We start from the raw sequence: 20,133 nt of genomic DNA on the forward strand, positions 1-20,133 counted from the left end.
CTTACAGCACAGGCATGATGTAGTTGGTCTGAGCTCCTTCCCCAAGCTTAGCTATCGGGGTTTTCCCTGCAGGCTCCTTGTCCTTGCATGACTGTAGGAAGAGTCTGCTCCCCATCTGCACCAAATGGAGGTGGCCTACTTCCCATCCTGTGAGGGAGTCTGATCAGATACTAGCGTGGTTCAAAGCTCAGTTTGTTGCTTCATGAAGAGCAGACTTATATGGAATTGGTTGAGTGCCCATTACTGCACATCTAATACACAGCCTTCCCACGGCCCCTCGCGAGAGTCAGAGTGCTCGGCTCGAAGAGAACTAGTCAGATGCTATAGCTACATGACGAGCTAGCGCTGTGATTCCCAGCTTGCGTACACAGCAAGCTAGCGTGAGTATAAGTAGTAGTGTAGCCCCAGTAGCCTAAGCAGCAGTGGCATGACTTAGTCCTGTCAAGCACAAACCAGCCGGAACCGGGTGCGTATGTACTTGGTCCAGCTCACCCCTGCCCATGCGTCCATGGCTGCATTGCTATTTATATTCACACTAGCTTGATGAGAGTTAGCACCAGTATGTGAACAGGAGCTGGGAATCACAGCCCCGCATCGTAGTACAGATGTAGCCTAAGAGTTAGTTGCAGCCTGTACTGAATCGGATTTATTTTTTGGACAGCCAGTTTAAAGGTGTATCCAGGGCTAACCCCCATCTCTCTTTATTATTATTATTATTATTATTTTTAGTATACACAACACACACACTGGATATAGAGAACTGGATAATGGATGAGTTGTTTTAGTGATGATTGGAATCCATCCTCCCTTTTGCACAGTTGCCGTCATTGTACACAGACAAGTATAGAAAAGGGAGAGCCTTTTCCTTGAATATCTAGTTTATAGTAAGCCTGTGCCAGCACTAGATGTATTAGTGTCCAAGCCGAGAGTTTATACTGAGAAAAGAGCACAGCCAGTTAAATTTTATAGGGAAGAGACCACAAGAGGGGTCCTGTTAGGCACATGTTCTGTGTAATTACTCGTTTACAATAGATTGTGTGTACTGAAGTAATACTTTTATCTGATGTTTCAGATTTGCACTTTACACTTCATGAAAGTCAGTTTATAAAATAATAATAAAGTAGCCATGATCAGACACAGGCTGAGTTCAGTGGCAAGCCATGGCCAGTAAGTTTGTGTATCAGCATCTGGAAGAAAGGAAAAATGTTATTTTGTTGCTTGATTTTTGTAGAGTTCTCCAGTAGTCACTGCACAGAAAAAACAGCACTGATTTACTAGTAACATGCAGTTCATCAGCCTTGCCGTGCGGTCATGAATCTGAGAGTCTGGTCTCATTTCTAGCAAGCCATTGTTCTGATCACCTTCAAGAACAGGTAGGCCCTACATCGGATAGTGAGACAGGGCTAGCTTACTATGTGTTTGTACAGTACCTAGCACAGTGGCGCTCCCACAGAATTCAGAGTCTCCAGCCCCTATTGTAAAAACATATAGATCAACTGATCAGTGAAGTCCGGCTGCTCCAGGGAATGATTGTATGAAGCTAGTCCTTCACAGATACAGAAGAAATGGTAGGTTGAAATTTTCAATTCAGTCTGTGGGGCTTAGACATCTCTTTTATGGAAATGGGAGGTGTGTCTAAATATACATGTCTTGTTTTTATTTAGTAACATTTTCTCCTCCAGTTAAATTGTGATTTTAGTTACAAGTGTTGAGACTCCATGTTTGCTTGTTGTAAATTGTACAGATTAATACAGGCAGTAAGTTTCAATGTTCTCACCTAGTTTAGTCTGTATGTTTTTCTCCTCAGTTGGGTTAGGATCAACAATCCAGACTGGCCCAGCCAATACATAACCATGGAGACCAGAATATGGTTCAGAGTGCTGATCTGGAAAGTTTTACAAGATAGTTATTGATAGAATAAAGGACCAGAGATACTGTACTCTGACTGGCTTTAAATCTACTGAGATTAGTGTTTTACATTATCAGCTCAAGGTCACAGAAGCCAGTTAGCCCAGAGGATCAGTTTTAAAGGTATCTAGGCACCTAAAGATACAGACAGGGGTTTTCTAAAATCCTACTAGGCACCTAACTACCTTTAAAAATCTAGCCCAGAGTGTTTCAAGCATGGCCCAATCCTCCCAGTTTAAACCTACTCATCCTCTTCCTGGTAGGGTCACACCGGCCTCCACAGGTCCAAATGTTGCCAGATGGTACTTGAAGAGGAGAGCACACACTGACTGTGCAGTGCAAGTGCACCTGACAAGAGAGGAGAACTATTTGTTATTAAGAGATCCCTTTGCTTTTACCTACTACTCACCAAACCTATGCTTGTACGAGACACCTTCTGTCGGTGCTGGCATTAAAGTTCTAGTTCGGTGTTAAGGAAACTCTGTTGTTTTTTGGAAGAGAGCGGTCGAGATAGGAGGTGTTAACCCACTAGCCCTGGGGAGACTGTGCAGAAGCGGAATCTACAATGCTAGGTGTGGCTGCCTGCATATTAAGAAGCTCATGGCAAAACTGCATCATATTGGTTTCCAGGGAGATCCTGAGCTGCTACCTGAGGCTGAAATGCTAGGTGGCTTTTTGGCCTGGTTACTCAGTTTAGAATGGGAAGAGCTACTGGCAAGGCATCCTAAGCTGAACAGTCTTTGACTGTCACCTGTTTCCTTCCCTAACACACAGGCTAGGGTTGACACCCACCTGGGTTTTACCTGGACCATCTGGTTTTTAGCTTCTCTGTCTGGGTGCCATTTAGGGTTGCCAGATGCCCAGTTTTTGAACGGAATGTCCGGTTGAAAAGGGAACCTAGCAATCCTAAATGGCACCTGAACCAAAAGTCTGGTTACCGTGGGGCAGGCAGAAGCACCGAGTTATTTACCTATGCCAGCTCCTGCTCAGCTGGGACCGCCTCCTACCTGCAGGCAGGCACCTTGAGACAATCCAGCAAGCGATGGCGGGAGGGGGGAAGAGGAGCGAGTGATGGAGGTGGGGCCTTGGGAGAAAGAGGCAGAGCAGGGGGTGGGACCTGGGGAAAGAGGTGGAGCAGAACAGGGCCTTGGGAGCGGGGGAGGAAAGAGGCAGGGCCGGGTGCAGGACCTTGGGGGTCCAGTTACCAGCAATTAGAAAGCTGGCAACCCTACAAGTCTTGCCAGAGGCACAGGTTAGCCGTTTAGCCATCCTGCCAAATCCAATCCACCTTTTCCTCTGCCCTCTCAGCTAGCCAGGTATTTAAGTGGGCTGTTGGATGGGACGGAATAAATGCAAGTGAGCAGAATAGAATTGCATATGGCTGTTATGGCACAGACTGGTTTGCCTGGTGAACTTTGTGCCAGACATTTGAGTTGAAGCACCAAGAGTCTGATCCTATAAAAGAGTAAGAAACTGTTTAAGAATTCTATTTCCATACCAGGCCCTTTAGTTTATCCAGCAAGTGCCATTTTAAGTTACTAAAGCTGTGTTGCAAGGCAAATTTTGTCTTCTGAGAAACCAGCCAAACTAAAGCCACACACGGGTCAGGTTTGTTGGCCTGTCAGCCATCCCTCAACTGGGCAAGTCATAAACCCAGTGTTACCCCTGAGGCACTTAAGTTAGGCCCTTTTTACGAGGGGATTAGGATAGCACTTTAAGTGTGTTCCTCAGTATAAATGTGTTTCCTCAGTTTAGAGCACACAAGTGTTAGGGTATCATTTCACAGCCTAGATTCTCTAACTCCTCTTAATCTCACCTGTCCCAGCAGAGGCACCAGCATCCTTACTGCCAATCTTTTAAAGTGAGAGGGATGTTTCACTCTCCTGCTAACAGATACTGGATAGAACTCTGTAACAGATTGGTTGTTTTCGTTCTCACACCTATTTGAGAGATCAGAGCAACACAGTTAAAAGTTATCAAGATGCTTCTGATCAATAGATTTGTCATTTAAACTACTACTACTTGCCCATCCACGGTAACGTTCCACTGTGAGGTGCTGTTGAAGTCTGAAGACCCAGTCATCCAGCAGTTATTCAAGTGTAATTCAACATTGGGTTCCTCATCTTTCAGCTCTACCTCAAAAAACATGGGCTCCAAGGAAGGTTTTACTATTGTCAGATTTGGTTCATAGAGTTCAATGAAAGAGTCGTCTTGAAAAGAAGAGGTTTGGAGATTTTGTTAATCAATTTAAGGCACATTTGATACTACCCTAGTTTCCAAAGAAAGAAACTTACCTTTGGATACCCTGGAGATTATATTCAGAACTTGTCTGGTCCTTCTGTGTCCTACAGAAGATAAAGTTATGGATGGTCTTTTATAAGAAGCAATTAAAGCCTTGAGACAAGAGTGCTTACAATACTAGAGGAGCACAAGTGTTTTAAACTGGAGAGAAAAAAGTCACCTGCCTGCAACATTGGATCTCACCATCATTGTACCATAGCCAAAAGGAGGGGAGCCATTTGCAGGTAGATTGCTCACCATAGCAGTATGCATCAGTCTCTCTTTTGTTGGGTAGTAGCACAAGACTGTCAAACTATAATAAGAGAATTTTTGGAGACACTTTTCAGGCACTATCACCATACTGAGTGGAGTCAGAGAGCAGAGAGTCCTACCTGTAGTCTGGATCTCTTGTGATTCTAGGTGGTCCCCATGCTGGGAGAGTCTCTTTCTCATAAGATATTTCATTTTCATAAATAATGTGATCACCTTCAAACTGTGCAAGCCAAAAATTGATTAGAATTTGAGTGTACTCAGAGAGAGAGAAAAAACCCCTCTTCCCAGTTGCTTACCTTTAATGAAGTCCCACAAGTGGAGACATGGAACTGGAAGAAAGCTTGTTCCTCATTGAATTCTTTGGGTTTGCAGGTGCTGTCCTTCAGTTTTGTTTTGCCCATATCAATGGAAGGAATAGTTTTCATTGGGGCAGATACTGTTACAGTTCCATTGGGGTAGCACACTAAGAAAGTCAGAGAGGCTGTTAGATTCAGGAAAGGCATTGTGTTCCATTTTGTAGATCAAGACCTATACAGCTTACCTATAAATGCTGAAGAATTAAAATTGCAGCTCACAGAGAACGTTTTTATGGTCTCCAGAGTATTTGCTTTCCTGAGTGCAAGATCAAACCTAGCTTGGATTCTCTGAAAGGACACATCCTGTAAAGAAAGTGACAATATTTCTCCACTCAAATTAGTTTACTGATCAGAGAGAGACTGCTCTTTTTAATTTGATGTGGCTTTGAACTGGCAAAGATATAAGGTTTGAATCAAGTGGGAAGACTTAAGTCTGGTCCAACATGGGCCATAAGTCACGTTTACTGGTGCAGATTAGTTATGCGGCTGGGACCATGCCTATGTTTTGACGGGGTATTGGAGAGTAGCATATATGTGTATTATAATCTAGATTTTTACATGGGCTAATTGCAACTTTAGCCCATTCACTCCATTTAGCAGGAATTCTTTAGCAAGAATCATGTTTAAACATGGTGCCTGACTCAATATGGACAGGACGTCTGTCTTAACACCTGACAATTTTGTGTTTGCTACACATGTATGGTGACACTTCAGCCATTGCACTGGGTAAAGGAATGCAGTGGAATCATAGGTTAGGATTCAGATCTCTTGTTCTAGCTGCATTTACTTTACTTATTGAAAAGCCATTTCCCCTTGATGTTTTCTGCATTAGAAGATTACTGTAATGTTACAAGACAAGCCTGGGAGTGAACAGCCTTTTCTTCCCTCCAATAGGATATGAAACCTTTTAGATGCCAAAACCGTACAATATAGTCTACATACCTCATAGATAATCCCAACAGTAAACAGAGGTACTTGCAACACCAGATGGGTAGAATTGGTAGTCAGGAGATACCTATTTAGGAGCACAGTATGCTGATTCAGAAGTTTGTTACCAATGTACAGGTTCCAGTACTGGTGCAGACCTGAAATGGGAACTGCTAGATACAGGTTCTCTTTATCACAGTAGCCAACTGATTCTGGTAGTTCTGGGAAAGAAGCCAGGACATAGATTGGACATACAGTTTTAGCTATGGTATTAATTCTGACATGGAGAAATTGTATTGACACTATAGATTGTATTAAATACCTAGTGTCATTTGTAGAGTGTCAAGTATTGCATCCAGGACAAAATTGGCCAAAAGTCCCAATTGATTAGCAGCTGCCTAACTGACTTCAGGCTATTCTCCCACTTTCATAAGACTAATTGGGCTTTATTTTATCTCAGCCTCCTTTCAGTTCAACCCAAAACATGTTTTCTAAGATGAAGGCACTACAGTCAGAAGGATCTGTCGCCACAGGCACATTGTAAAATCCAGAAATTGGAGAGAATACCACGAAGTAGGTCTTAGTAGTTGACTGTCTGACTTACTTTGAGTTATTTTGCCATTTCTAGAGTTTACAGAGATGTAATTAGGCCAATTAAGCTTTACCTTGGATGTAGAAGCTGGGTTACATTCTAGGACAACCTGAAATTCATAGAAATGTCTGAAAAACTTTACCAGTAAATGCAATGATACTAAAGTTAATTGGATTTGGCTAGTTTGATTTCTTCACTGGATTAGGGTAGCCATTACTTTTAACACACATTAGGTTTTATTGCTTTTAGTATCTCAATTAGTCTTGCCGGAATGAAGAAGAGCTGCCATCTGAAAGGCAGCAAGCTAGCTATATTGCCAATAATGAGCAATTATAGGATGGGATTGTCCAAATACTTTCATCATTGGCCTAATTTGGTTCCCTTGAGGTCAATGAAAATCCTACCCATACTATAGTAGTGTCAGTCAGTCAATATGGGAGGAAGCTTACCAATATCAGCAAGCACACATTCTACTTCTGCTGGATGTTCATATGGTTTCATCTCAGGACCCACATTTAGTGTATAGTTAACACGGAGAGTATATTTTGTTTCATTTCTATTCACATACTGAAAGAGAGTCAGAAGAGATAATGAGGTTTCAGCAGCATTTGCTTCCAGCACAGACACGAATGTATTTGCTGTAGCACACATACCCAGAACAGAAAACGACATTGATCTTATTACTTCACATGAGAGCTCGGTATGAGTTGGTCCAAGATCGTGTTGCAGTGCCTGCACTTAATCACTCATTTAAAAAACAAGGAAGTTAGATCACCCATCTAAATGCATGTCATTTTACAAACTTGTGCTGCAAATGCGTCTAGCTTCAGGCTGTCACATCTACTTGTAATCTTTCTAGTACCTGCTCACTTTGTATGAGGCTTAAGTCAGAGTTTGAACAGCATTATGTAAAAAGCAGGTTCAAGAATAGCTGGATGTTTGTTGAACATTTACTGCAGCATTGCAATAACTGATCACTTTGTTTTTCTAAGTTAGGCAGTCCTATTCCAAGAGGCAGTTATTTAATAGGTTGGCTAAGGTCCTGTTGCTGGGCAATGTGTGCATGACTCCTATACCTGCTAACAGAAGCATCAGAAGAAGCCATAGGTCATCTAGTCACACCTGAAGTTGCATTTCTCCCATAGTCCTATCCAGGGCAAGGCAGGAGTTCAAGACTTTCTAAACAGAATGTTAATTCAGATCAGGCTAGCGATACCTTCGTTGGCATTACATGGTCGGTGGTTAGTGATGCCAGTTGTATGTTTTGAACAATGGCTGCCCTACCATGTTCACATGACACTCAATGTGTCATGATCTCCCACATCATAGCAGAGATGGTTGGGAATTTTCCAACGAAGTGGTTTTTGCTGGAACTTCAAATGATGATTCATCAAAACCAGAACAGTTTCAAGAAAGGGTTGGTTTCAATGAGTTTTGACTCTAAAGTTTTTTGAAGTGTCAAAATGTTTTGTTTAAATGGTTTTCCAAAAACTTCTGCCTGTTTTGTTCCAAATGACTTTGTTTTCAGATTTAGGCTACATCTATACTATGAGCTAGGGGTGTGATTCCCAGCTCGCATACACATACTAGCGAGAGTATAAATAGTCATGTAGCCACAGAAGAATGGGCAGCAGCATGACTTAGCCCTGCTGAGTACAAACCCCCCTGAACCTCATGGGTGTCGTGCCGTCACTGCCTGCAGTACTGCAGCTACCCTACTATTTATACTTCTGTGCATGTGAGCTGGGAATCACACTCCTACCTCTTAGTGTAGCTTTAGACTTAAGTTAAATTATAGCACCTCTAAAACGGTTGAAATCAGAGGGAGGCGTTTTGACTAACTCGAACTGAAAGTTTTGGGGTTCATGAAAATTTGAGATTTTGAATTTTTGTCCCAGTTCAGGACAGGTAAGTTTGAATATCTTGAAAATGTGTGGGGTGGGAAAAAGCGTTTCCTGATGAGCTCTATACCATAGCTACCTTCTCTTACCTCCTTTAGAACAGTAGGGTCATCAAAAGGCACTTCTAAGTTAAATCCTTTTGTTCCATTGGGAAAAGTAATTTCATAAACTTTGTACCCATGGTGCTCTGCCTCTCTTGGGGAAAGTGGCACATTTCCTATTGTGATTGTCACCAGAGAGACGTCAGGAAGAAAGGATCCAAATGCAACATCAAATGTTCTATTCTCTGGAAGAGTATCTGTTAGGTAGATAGCATATAGTTACTGCAGTTAGAAGCCTCACATTTTGCTACGCTCAAGTGAGCTTAGCCAGAGGTCAGCTCTTAATGGCTCTATTATTAATGTTCTAGTCAGATCTGAGATACTCTAATTACATAGGAATTTTACCCCAAGCTATAGAAGATTAATATACACAACACACTTGAAGGAATGTGAGTGTAATTACTTTCTAGAGATCTATTATAAAAAAGAGTCCAGTGACATCCCTGTGTTACAGTCATGGAATGTAGACCAAACAGATATTTGGAATATGTAATAATATATTGCTACTACATTAAAGTGCCATTTTGATTTAAAAAAAAAAAAAACATTACCCAGATAACTATGAAGATGTCTAGAGTCTTAGCTTCTCTACAGATGTGACATGAGACAAGCTATTGCAACACTGCGTTGCAAATGATTTGCATTATACTCCCAAAGTAACGATTATAGGCTTAAGGTGGGGAGGATGAGACACCCCTCCCTCCTCATTTGATGCATTCTGCAGACATTCTTTCCCTACAGTGGGTTAGTCACACTTTGCATGAGCTTTCCCATTGGGCACCTTAAACAATCAATGGAAAACATTGGTGGAATGAGAATGGCAGAATCCGGTGTTCCGACCCGCAACTCATATCAAATCCCTAGTGATTATTCTCCATCTTGCCCCTTATTTGCAGATCTTACACACAGATCTTCCCTTATGGCTAACAGGATTGTTTAGCTTTATCAAGATTTAGATCTAGATGTTCACTTCGCCTGAGAGCTAGCTAGCTAACTAAGTGAAACTGCCCAGTTAAACGAAGAATTTTGGTAGATGTAATTTCACAGCAAAGGCCACATTGAAGAATTCATAACTCAATAGAGACAAAAAAGATGAGCACTATCTTATTACTGAGTTAGCCAGAGGAGTGACTTACTGTTGATGACTGTTGGTATTCGAGGCATGAAAGGTGTAGTGATGGGCTTGATCACAGTGTACTTAGTCATATGCCAGTCTACATCTGTCCAGATGTGCTCCAAGAATACGTTGATACTATAGATTACTCCATGGACTCCATTGGCTACAGTGCTCTAGGAGACAAGGTTTTAGACATACCAGTAGTATTGAGCATGAATATGGCTGCAGATTCATCATAGTGGAGAAAAAAAAAGGTCGCAGATAGCCTGATTTTTCCCTGATTTGTTCTGTGTGTGACACCGCCGCAATGGCGGCTCCTGTCCCGCAGAGGTGGACCTGTCTCCCCATTTTGGGTGTTCCAGGTCACAGTGTCACTGAGGTTTGGCCGACCCAGTCCTCCATTATGATTGGAAGGGTGATGGGGGCGAGAACATAACTGACAGCTCTGTGCCCCCACACAGCAGGTTGCAACACCATGAGTGGGGTGCTGACACAGGAGCCAGAGCTGCAGAATTGACTTATTCCTCTCCCTCCACCCCCCCAGCACCTTCTGCACCGAGCTGAGACTAGGCTTGCGATATTTGGGGTGGAGGGTGCTGATGGGGGTGGTCAGTGCCCCTCGGCAGGGTGAGGATGAAGGCTTTTTTTTTTTTTTTTTTTTTTTTTTAAAAAGTAAATTCAGTAAAAGTAATTAGGTTACTACATTTACTGTGACTGCTCTGATTTTTGATAAAAAATTCCTGACAGATCTGCAACCTTTAGTATTAAAACTTATGACGGTGGAAAAATGATTGTCTAATTTAAGTTCTACCTCTATAGCAGTGAAAACTAGTACTCCAGAGTAAGTTTTAGGCTGGTTTTGCTAGGTAGGTATTTCATTTGTTGGTCCACTTCAAGTACATTGTCATCTGTTCTTATTAACTATATGTACAGGTGATTCCTACATGTGTTTTTGCTCTCATTTTGTCTGTACGAATGTCTCCCATTTTATCCTTTAACTCTGGTAATTTGTTAGGGTTGGCCGCAATTTTCAGAGTAGATCTGCTTGTGTTATCTTTCACCAAGACAGTTGAGACACAAATGTAGTATCCTGCAGATACACTGAAAAATTAGGTTGCTGGAGGTAATTAGCAGTCTCATCAATACCAAATTTACAACAGTAGTTTCAGATAGCATCTTGTAGAAAGGTTGTTAGGTCCCTTCTGTCATCACCTAGAATAATTCTTTGGACATGCATTTTTGTTTGGTAGTAGCCCCCACACTAATCAATTTGTCATTCTAATGATAAGTTTCAGAATCCAGTACAAGTCAGACAGAAGCCTAAAACAGTAGGTCTCAACCAGGGGTCCATGGCCTCCTGGGAGGTCTGTGAGACCCAACCCCTCAACCCCCCCGTGGCTGAAGCCCCGAGGCCTTCCCTCATGGCTGAAGCCCAGAGCCCCAAGCCCCTCCCCCTCCCAGGGCTAAAAGCCCAAGCCACCCCATCCAGTGGCCAGACCCCTGAGCCCCTGGCACCCGCACTGGGCTCTGGAATTTTTATAGCATGTTAGAGGGGCCTCAGAAAGCAAAAGGCTGAGAACCCCTGTTTTAAGTTACAGCGACAGGACAGTAAATTGGTAGATTATCCGAGGGAGACATTCTTGCTTCCCTCTTGCTTTGTAATGCTGCACTTCCTGGATTCAGACACTTTGCTTTTTGGATAGGCCAGGGCAATAATAAATCATTAAGAGACTATTAACAAGATCATTCTTGTTACCTATAAGAGTTTTTAGGTCCAGATCTTTTGCTAACTGCAAGCTTGAGAGGAAAGTATTCTTAAGGCAAGAATTATTACTCAAGGGGCCAAACTTCAATGTGAACCATATTTTAAATGGATGGACTAATGGGACCACCTCTTCTCCCATTTCTCAATCAATCAGACTCATAGAAATGTAGGGCTGGAAGGGACCTCGAGAAATCATCAAGTTCAGCCCCCTACATTGAGGCAGGTCCAAATAAACCTAGCCCATACCTGACAGGGGTTTGTCCAACCTGTTCTTAAAAACCTTCAATGATGGGGATTTCACTGCCTCTCTTGGAAGCCTAGTCCAGAGTTTAAGTGCCCTTGCAGTTAGAAAGTTTTCTTAATATCTAACCTAAATCTCCCTTGTTGCAGATTAAGCTCATTACTTCAGTGGACATGGAGAACAATTGATGACACCAGGCTGGGAAGATTGCAAGCAATTTGAAAGACAGGATTATCCTCTTTAACAGCCCTTAGCATATTTGAAGACTGTTATCAGGTCCCCCCTCAGTTTGTTTTTCTCAAGATTAAACATGCCAAGTATTTTTAACCTTTCTTCATAGGTGAGGTTTTCTAAACCTTTTATCATTTTTGTTGCTCTCTTCTGGACTCTGTCCAATTTTGTTCACATCTTTCCTAAAACATGATGCCCTCACCAGTGCTGAGTAGTGCAGGACAATTACCTCCCATGTCTTAAAACAACCCTCCTGTTAATACCCCCCAAAAGGATATTAGCCTTTTTCATAACGGCAGAACATTAGTGACTCTCATTCAATTTGTGATCCACTATAACCCCTAGACTCTTTTCAGCAGTACTACCACCTAGCCAGTCATTCCCCATTTTGTAGCTGTGTGTTTGATATTTCCTTCCTTAGTGTAGAACTTTGCACTTGTCTTTATTGAATTTCATCTTGTTGCTTTGAGACCAACTCAATTTGTCAAGGTTGTTTTGAATTCTAATCCTGTCTTTCAAATTGCTTGCAATCTTCCCAGCCAGGTGTCATCTGCAAGTTTTATAAGCAGATTCTCCACTTCATTATCCCCATCATTAATGAAAATATTTAGTGGTACCAGACTCAGGACTGACCCCTACGCATTCCAGTGGACACGCCTTCACAGTCTCCTGCTGTCCCCCTATTCATTAGGCCAGTAACCTTGTAAAAGAAGGAAATTAGGTTGGTTTGGCAAGATTTGTTCTTGACAAATCCATGCTGGCTATTATGGATCACCCTATTAGCCTCTGGATGCGTATAAACCGATTGTTTAATTATTTATTCCACTATCTGTCCAAGTATCAAAGTTGGGCTGACTGGTCTATAATTCCCCAGTACTCTTTGTTCCCCTTTATAAAGATAAGTACTGTTTCCCTTTCTCCACTCCTCCTCATCCATCTAGATGAGTTCTTGAAGATAATTGCTACCAATTCCAAGATTGCTTCAGCTAGTTCCTTAAGTGCCCTACTATGAATTTCATCAGGCCTTGCAGACTTGAATACATCCAACTTATCTAAATATTCTTTAATGTGTTCTTTCCCTCTTTTGGCTTGCATTCCTTTCCCCATTTTTGTTAGTATGAATTGTGCTATCTGATCACTGTTAACCTTTTAAGCAAAATAGGCATTGGACACCTCAACCTTCTTGATGTCATCAGTTAGTAGCTCTTCTTCCTTGCTAAGTAGAGGACCAATACTTTCCTTCATCTTTCTCTTGCTCCTAACATATTTAAAGAACTTCTTCTTATTGCCTTTTATGCCCCCTTGCTTGGTGTAACTAATTTTGTCCCTTTTGTAATTTTGTCTCTCTGTGTTTGTGCTATTTTTTTCTACACTGCCTAAGCAATGAGTCCACGTTTCCACTTTTTGTAGGATTCCTTTCTGGATCAACTCCTTATATCACCTCTGGATCCTCAGCAGCATTAAAAATATTTAGGATTGTTTTCTAGTCCTATGTAGGGGAACTTCTGCTAGTGAAAAGCTGGCTCTGTTGCCTTCTACTTCAGCTCCATCCCCATGCAGCAGCTGTACTTCCCAGCATAAGGGGTAGGCAGTTGGGGGAATGGCAGAGCATGAAGCTGCTATAGCAGTTTCTTTGCTGGTATCATGTGCATTGCACTTGAAACTTCAGAGGGTATTTGGACAGGCAACAAAGAATCAGGGACTGTCTTCCTGTTACCCTTTCTCCAATGCACCCCAGCTATTGAGCCCTTAGCAGATTTGTATTAGTCTTTTAATCCAGTCTAATACCTGGAAGAAGCTAGCATCACACAACACATCTTCACTAGCAACTGCTGGATGGACCACTGTTTGGAAGGCTCTGATCTCCTCCATTAGTCACTATAGGTGTTAAGTTATGACAGGTTCTCACTAACCTTTAATCTGCCCCCAGCAGCTCCAATGGGGATAGTAATTTGAATATGTGTCTTGTTGTGTTCCAGAATATAATTCTGTTCCGGGTGTATTATTCTTTTGCCATCAACTCCCACTGAAATGTTTTTGGATATGAAGGTAGGTTCTTGAGGCACTAGTGTATGGATAATTCTTGGCACAATCCAAGTTATAGCAGTATTGGTGAAGCTGGTGCCATCTGTTGATTCAGATAACCAGAAGATCAGATTATTCTTCAATGCAAGAGCTTGTGTTTCCAAAGAAACAGGATTGACCTTCACTCTACAATGGCTGTTACCATCCCATTCCACCCAGGTTCTTCTATGGCCATCACTAGAGCATGAAAGTGTCTAATAGAATATTAGCACTCATCAATGGCCATTTTGTCATAAGAAACCCTGGCATTCAAAGTATTCTGATGAGTTGCTACCTTCTTAAAAAGATACCCATTAGTCTTGTTAGTTATCTGTCTCTTAAATCTACTCTCCCTCTTAAACTCACTCCACATCCACACAGCCCTTTATGTTATGCACGAAATTCCACCTTCAGCTGGTGCTAAAACTCTGCATATGCATTATTTGGATGTGACTCCTAACCCAGTGATAGAAATAGGGTTTTTTGGTCATGATACTCAGTTGCAGGACAGCCTGATGTAGCTTTTTTGATGGTTTATTGCCTTTGTGTAAACATGTGTGTAGGGATAAGGGAGAAATGAGAAAATGAATTAAGCAAGTCATACTCTGGAACACATCTAGGACAGATTTGTTTTTACATTGCTTGTCTTGAAGGGCAAACTGCTGTTAGGAGCGGAGGCAGTGTTTCCTACTACCTTTGCTCAAGTGGCTATATTTTTTTTGTACGCTTGGTAAATTGTGAAGCGATACTTACCGATAGGACATGAGACAGTTGTGTCAATCAGCAGAAGCAGCCACCTCTGCTTGTACATGGACGTGGAGCTGACTGTGTTCATACTCACACCACTAGCCTATGGAAAGTCAATAAAAACTGGTAATAGAGAGACTGGAAACTGTGCTACTTTAAGTTCCACTACCAGAGATATCACTCACCACTGTAAGTTCAGATTCATTACTGGAGTATGGCGCACGAAGGAACACTCGAGCCAGTGTGTTATTGAAGCTGTAACCCAGTTTGGCTGCATTGCTTACCATTATTTTCTTTCTCCCTGAAGGAGAAAGAAAGATCAGTTGCCATACCTGGTATTGAACTTTTTGAACCTGAAAGAGAAACATGGTTGCATGAAATATAAATGGACATGGGACCAAATTATCCTGCCATTAAGATTTAGACTGATGAGAGTAGCATCTGAGGACACTGCTATCCTATCCCAGACCAGACGTGTACATGCCTTACATGAAGGCAAGGTAGCATGCAGTTGCTGCAGGCATCTTTCAGAGAGGCCCATATGATCTTTACCTTTGGAGGAAACTCATGTTTGTGGCCCTGAAAGAGTCCCCACAATTAAGAAGCTCTTACTGCTTCAAGTCAGTGTTACTCAATCTTTTTGCAAGCAGGGACTGGCTTGCTGCCTTCCTAAACTGTGTCAGGGAAGTACCAGGGACCGGCGCTGGTCCATGGACTGGTCATTGAGAAACCCTGCTTTAGGTAATTTGACTGCTTTGGTGTGCTTTTATTGTGGGAGCAGTCTATAGATCAAATGCCAGCCAGTCTACTTTAAGGAGTACAATTTATAATCCAAGTGGCCACGTTTTGTTATTGCATTCACTTTTCTCCTCTGCAATCCAGTGAGCTTGTTGTGATTCGCTCAGTATTCCTTACCTTCTATGAAAGCTTTCTTCTCCTGAAAGGTGGACTTGCGTCTATGTTAGATAGCATCTCTGCCTTACGTGTATTTCAAGTAGAGCTTGTAGGGTGACAGAGATGGAGCCCCAGATGCCAAGAATAACAGCATCATCACATTGATCTACGAGGTTAGAGAGCAAAGGGGCAAGCAAGAAGCCATTAGAAAACATGCTCCTCCATACCTCTGGCAAAGCGGACATCCATTTTGCAGTGTCATCATCTGAAATGGAAGGAACATCACTCTTCACCGACACCTGGAAGAAGAGCAGAGATGGATTTTGGGCAAACATGAGTGGCAACATACTTTTATACGTACTGAGAAGGCAGAGAGCTTTGGAGGAATTTTATTAGTATCTCAGTTATGTATGGAACATTTGATCCAGCTACATATACAGGAGTTTAGTTACAATCTTCATAGCGGACTGTTGATTATTACGAACTATGTGTTCTTAAGAGGAGGAGGGTTAATTCCATAGTGCTTCAAAGAGTACAGCAGATGTTTGCAGTAGACTGCAGGAGTTTGGAACTCAGGATCCAGCCAGTTAGATAGAAGTGCACACAATACATTTGCTGTTAAAGCATTCAGGGTGCAATGCCAATCATCACTTACCATACAGGAAGTCAAGGTTTGGATACAGTAGTAGTAAACTGCTGCCACTCCATAAGTGTAGTGCAGCACTCACCATCTGCACCAGACATTTTAGCATGAGGCTAGACAATCTCAACTCCTAGAAGATTCACTATACGACTGCAACCTTGCCACTGAGATACTCATGTGGACAATATATAAAAGGAGGTACATGAAATTCATTTATGTTTGGGACTGGTGCAAGGTTCTACTGTAGCAATTGGATGCTTGTAACATAGCATTTGACATTTTCAGTAGGAAGTTGGTCTCCTTACTGATAAAGACCCTAAGATGCATCAGAATTTCCTAGTAAAATAAAGGGACTGAGCCCCAAACTTTACTATTCCTGATCTAAGAGGGGTAACAGGTTTTCATTGGATGTTGCAGCATGTTTGCATTAAGTCTCCCTGCACTGAACAACTGGCGGTAGAACAGATATGCTTATAAGGATTTTGATTTACTTTGCAGTGGCACAAAATATGGCATTCCCAACAGTAATTGAGTGTTACTGGTCACAGATCAGGAATATCCAAGATACTGAACCTTATCTATTTTAATCTGCTAATAATAAGCATTCCAGCAGATGCACTTTGTCTTTAGTACATATGTGAAATTGGCAGAGGGTCCCTATTGCTCAAGTTGAGAGCTTTTCCTTAACCCATGATATAGTTAGTGTAAAGTAAACTGCTCACACCAGTCTTAACTTAGAGAGGGCATTGATTCGCAGGGCGCTTCGATGTTTTAGCTTTTGATGGATAAGTTACCTCCATATAGTTTTCTTCACATACAATTTCTCTTGGAGCCCATGGAGAGTATGTACAGTACATGGGGTAGTTGTAGGTTGCAGCTCGCCTCATGTCTGGAGAGGAGGACACCTTTATGTTTATAGTAAGAGAAAACAATGCATCTGCCTAGAAGAAAGAGTGCAGAAGGTAAGTTTTCTAGTAATTTAAGAAAGGACTTGTTAGATTTCAGCAATAGCTAGTTTTCTTGCCACAGACTTGCAGTACTATAGCAAATGCAAGTTAAAAAATTGGTGTCAGTCAGAGGCTGTCTTCACTGAAAAGAGTGGAGTTGTTTACACCAGGATCACTGTGCCACTCCGCTGTCCAAGTGGAGATGAGGCATTGGTAGTATTTACCGTGAAGTAACCAGTCCTGGTTAACCCTATCACCCCCATCTGGTATTTACCTCACCTAACTTCAAGAAGATAAATACTACCAGTGTCTCATCTTCACTTGGACAGTATATAGAGACAGCTATCCCAATGCAAGAAATACTAGTCCATCTATAGAGAGGCCTTTTCATCAGAAATCAGTACTTACAGTGCAATTAAGCAAAGATCTTAGTAGAACGATGGTGCGTGGAGGCATCTCTCTTCCCTCCGACACGCAGTCATCGCAGCTTCTCATGTTACCAACATACCCCCTGAGAAGTCATAACACCTCACAGTCTTATGTGGTCAGTCTGCATTTCCTACAGTAACTGTCTGGAGACCAAACCTCCCAGGTAGGTGCTGGGCCTCACCTCATTTGCCACATGACAGCCAAGCACAGAAGCCCGGAAGATGGGATTGCCCCACACATCTTCAGACAGGACATAACCACAGCGAGCAGCCAGTGTCTTATCCAGCAGGACTGTGTTACCAGAGGGGTCTAAAGACAAGGAAAGGACATCTCTAGTGATTGACAAGAAATGCAACAGAGATGGAAAAAGCGTAAGTAACTCATCTGAGTCAGGTACACCAAGGTCACGCGTTCAGAGTAACATTTAGATGGAGCTCCAATCCCCACCCCTATTCAGAAGGTAAGTCTGACTTGGTTGAGTCTTATCAAGCCAGCATGTTGCTTTAAGAAGCCAATAAAACCATGCCTTTAGGATGAACGTGACAGAGCTGTACTTTCACAAGACCCACCTACTGCATTATTTTAGAGCTAGCCCTCTGCACAGAACAGCCTGTACCTCAGATGCCTTGAAGAGTCATTCAGGAAAGTTTCCTGAAACCTATTTAGTGTTTCTATCAAGTCACCCAAATTAGGGGCTTCTCTCTCTTTGGCGGAGTGCAGCATTAGAGAGATCAGGGAGGGTTTGATGAGCTACATTTTGAGCTGGAGGACTAGGCAAGTGTTTGAAGAAAGGGGCAGTGCAAAGGGAAAGCTCATTAGCAGGGGATATGGAACAGATAGGTCTCCTCCAGTGTGACAGGCTGTAAGAATGACTTATTCAGTGATTCTGAGTTCCAGTTAAGAGTAGAGTTAGTGGCATAGGATCTTGAGAGTTAACGATTCCTCTCATTAAGGAGCTAGTTTAGTCTAGGATTAGATATAGGAATATCGAAGTCTAGGAGCCACAGTTTAACTAGCTGCAATGCCTAGGTGTGGTACTTCTATAGCTCCCATTACTGGAGAGTTTGAGCACATCGCAGTCTTTAATGTCCCACCCCCTGTCATGTAGGGCAGTACTATTGTCCCTAGCGGTAGATGGGGCACTGAGTGAATGACTTGCTCAAGTTAGCTGAGGGAAGTGAATGCAGATCTCCAAAGCCCTACATGAGCACCTATGCCACTGGACCACCCTTCCTCAGTTACATGAGATGTAAGACACAAAGGAGAAGGTGCTTGTAGCTGTTAGTTGTCCCCCTCTATACAGATATGGGCCAAGGCCAGAGCGATTAGTAAATCGCTTCACTCTGTTCCGTCCATCCTGCCAGCTTTTTAGAATAACACTAGTTTAAAGGGCATTTAAAGGGCAAGCCCCTCAGCAGCTAACTCACAGGTTCTGAATTCACTCTGAGCGCTTCCCCAGCTGGCCCCTCCTTGAGATCTGCCCCTCCGCTACTCACCCACGATCTCCAGACTGAAGAACTTTCCCTGCAGGAACTGTTTGTCCAGTTTCACCCAAAAGATGCTGGCGAGACAGCGGCTCTCCAAGAAACCTGGGGTGGGGGCAGAGGAACAGAGAAGCTCTGGGGGCTGGAGAACAGGCAAACCAAGGCCCAGCCTCCCCCCGCTAAGAGAAAAGGGAAATGTTTGTGTCAATCCCTTGTTGTTTCGTTTCACCAACCTGGGGGAGCTGCCTGCACCACTCGAGTCCTCCCTAGCCCAGGCTGGAGCCATAAAAGGAGCAGTGAGACTCTGCAATACAGACAGGTGCTGGGGTAAATAGAGCAAACAGACCAGAAAGGGTAGGGGGATGGGATCAGAGTCCCCTTACCTGCAGAGCAATCTGCCTGAAGCCTCCATGCTTTGCCACGGCCCCAGCAAGTGCAGCTGTGGGGCTGGATTGCAAAGGCTCCTCCTCTCTGGCATGCTCCCCAGGGAGGCAGAGCTGCCCTAGGGATGGCAAAGGGGAGCTGTTAGGCACCTTTCTAGAGCACAGACCACTCTCTCTCCTGGATTCACTGGGTGACTCAGGGAACAGGTGTTTGTACTTGGGGGGGGGCAGGGTTGAATCCTTTCATATGAGCTGTCAATGAGCCTTTAATCTCATTTAGGGCAGCAGAAGAGGAACTCCCCATGGCCAGATGTTTGCAAAGTTAGGCGCTAGGGGCACCGATACTCTGAGCAGGCCGCTGGAAGCAATTCTCGCAGATCCCATTGTTTTGCCCTTAGGTCTGGAGCAGTTACGTAGCGTTTCCCCAGGGAATGTTAATTAGTTCCATGCAAGAAAGGGGTTTTCATGTGACTGCTAAATGTCCTGGTCACCCAGCCATGCCAGAGATAACAGCAGCTCGGTGACAGCTGCCCTTTGCTTTTGGGAGGCCAGTCACACTTGCCCTTTGATTTGTTTGATCACAACGGAGTGCTTTTGTGAAAACTTTTCACTCTCTCCTGAACGTTCAGCTGTAATCAAAGCGGTCAGAGAGTTGTGGGTCTGGTCAGTGATCAGCCAGGCTCAACGTGTGAATAGACCAGACAGTTTGTTAGAAATTGGATTATTGGGAACAATAGCATTCCCGTGTGGAAATCAGAATCCTACCTGGGCAGGGGAATTCAGAAACAGGGAGTCAATCTGATGGGTCAAAACCAGGACTTTTGCAATGGCTTGGATGAGTTTCACCTGT

At 43.0% G+C, this 20,133-nt stretch overlaps 1 protein-coding gene across 2 annotated transcripts; it reads right to left on the reverse strand.

Annotated features, from left to right (window-relative positions):
* Positions 1-540: 540 nt before the first annotated feature.
* On the reverse strand, positions 541-19,440 carry LOC137150735 (uncharacterized). 2 transcript variants are annotated; one of them, XM_067544726.1, is made up of 23 exons: positions 19,284-19,438; positions 19,134-19,204; positions 18,913-19,005; positions 17,598-17,725; positions 16,835-16,981; positions 15,625-15,696; positions 14,689-14,856; positions 14,510-14,606; positions 13,606-13,820; positions 9,475-9,628; positions 8,327-8,535; positions 6,786-6,903; positions 5,760-5,965; positions 5,003-5,120; positions 4,758-4,924; positions 4,581-4,681; positions 4,374-4,501; positions 4,203-4,253; positions 3,935-4,118; positions 3,725-3,848; positions 2,154-2,256; positions 1,778-1,885; positions 541-1,187 (listed from the first exon to the last, which is right to left on the reverse strand). In XM_067544726.1, the coding sequence occupies exons 1-23, from the start codon at positions 19,376-19,378 to the stop codon at positions 1,069-1,071; spliced, it is 2,976 nt and encodes a 991-aa protein (XP_067400827.1). In that variant the 5' UTR covers positions 19,379-19,438; the 3' UTR covers positions 541-1,068. The 2 variants fall into 2 exon arrangements, 1 of the variants encoding a protein (XP_067400827.1); XR_010919053.1 differs by having other exon boundaries at positions 1,173-1,187; positions 2,094-2,256; positions 19,284-19,440.
* Between the last annotated feature and the right edge of the window lie 693 nt (positions 19,441-20,133).

The sequence above is a fragment of the Emydura macquarii genome, unplaced genomic scaffold (assembly GCF_026122565.2).
Source record: "Emydura macquarii macquarii isolate MOO-44397 ecotype Brisbane River unplaced genomic scaffold, CSIRO-AGI_Emac_v2 contig_1027, whole genome shotgun sequence".
Lineage (NCBI taxonomy): Eukaryota > Metazoa > Chordata > Testudines > Chelidae > Emydura > Emydura macquarii.

Bases quoted from the DNA above. Each gene is read 5' to 3' on its own strand.
- LOC137150735 (XM_067544726.1), bottom strand. From the start codon at position 19,378: ATGCCAGAGAGGAGGAGCCTTTGCAATCCAGCCCCACAGCTGCACTTG. The intron at 13,821-14,509 runs GTAAGTATCGCT...CTGAATCAACAG, and splicing joins AACTGTCTCATGTCCTATCG to ATGGCACCAGCTTCACCAAT. The intron at 5,966-6,785 runs GTAAGCTTCCTC...CTTCTTTCCCAG, and splicing joins ATGTGTGCTTGCTGATATTG to AACTACCAGAATCAGTTGGC.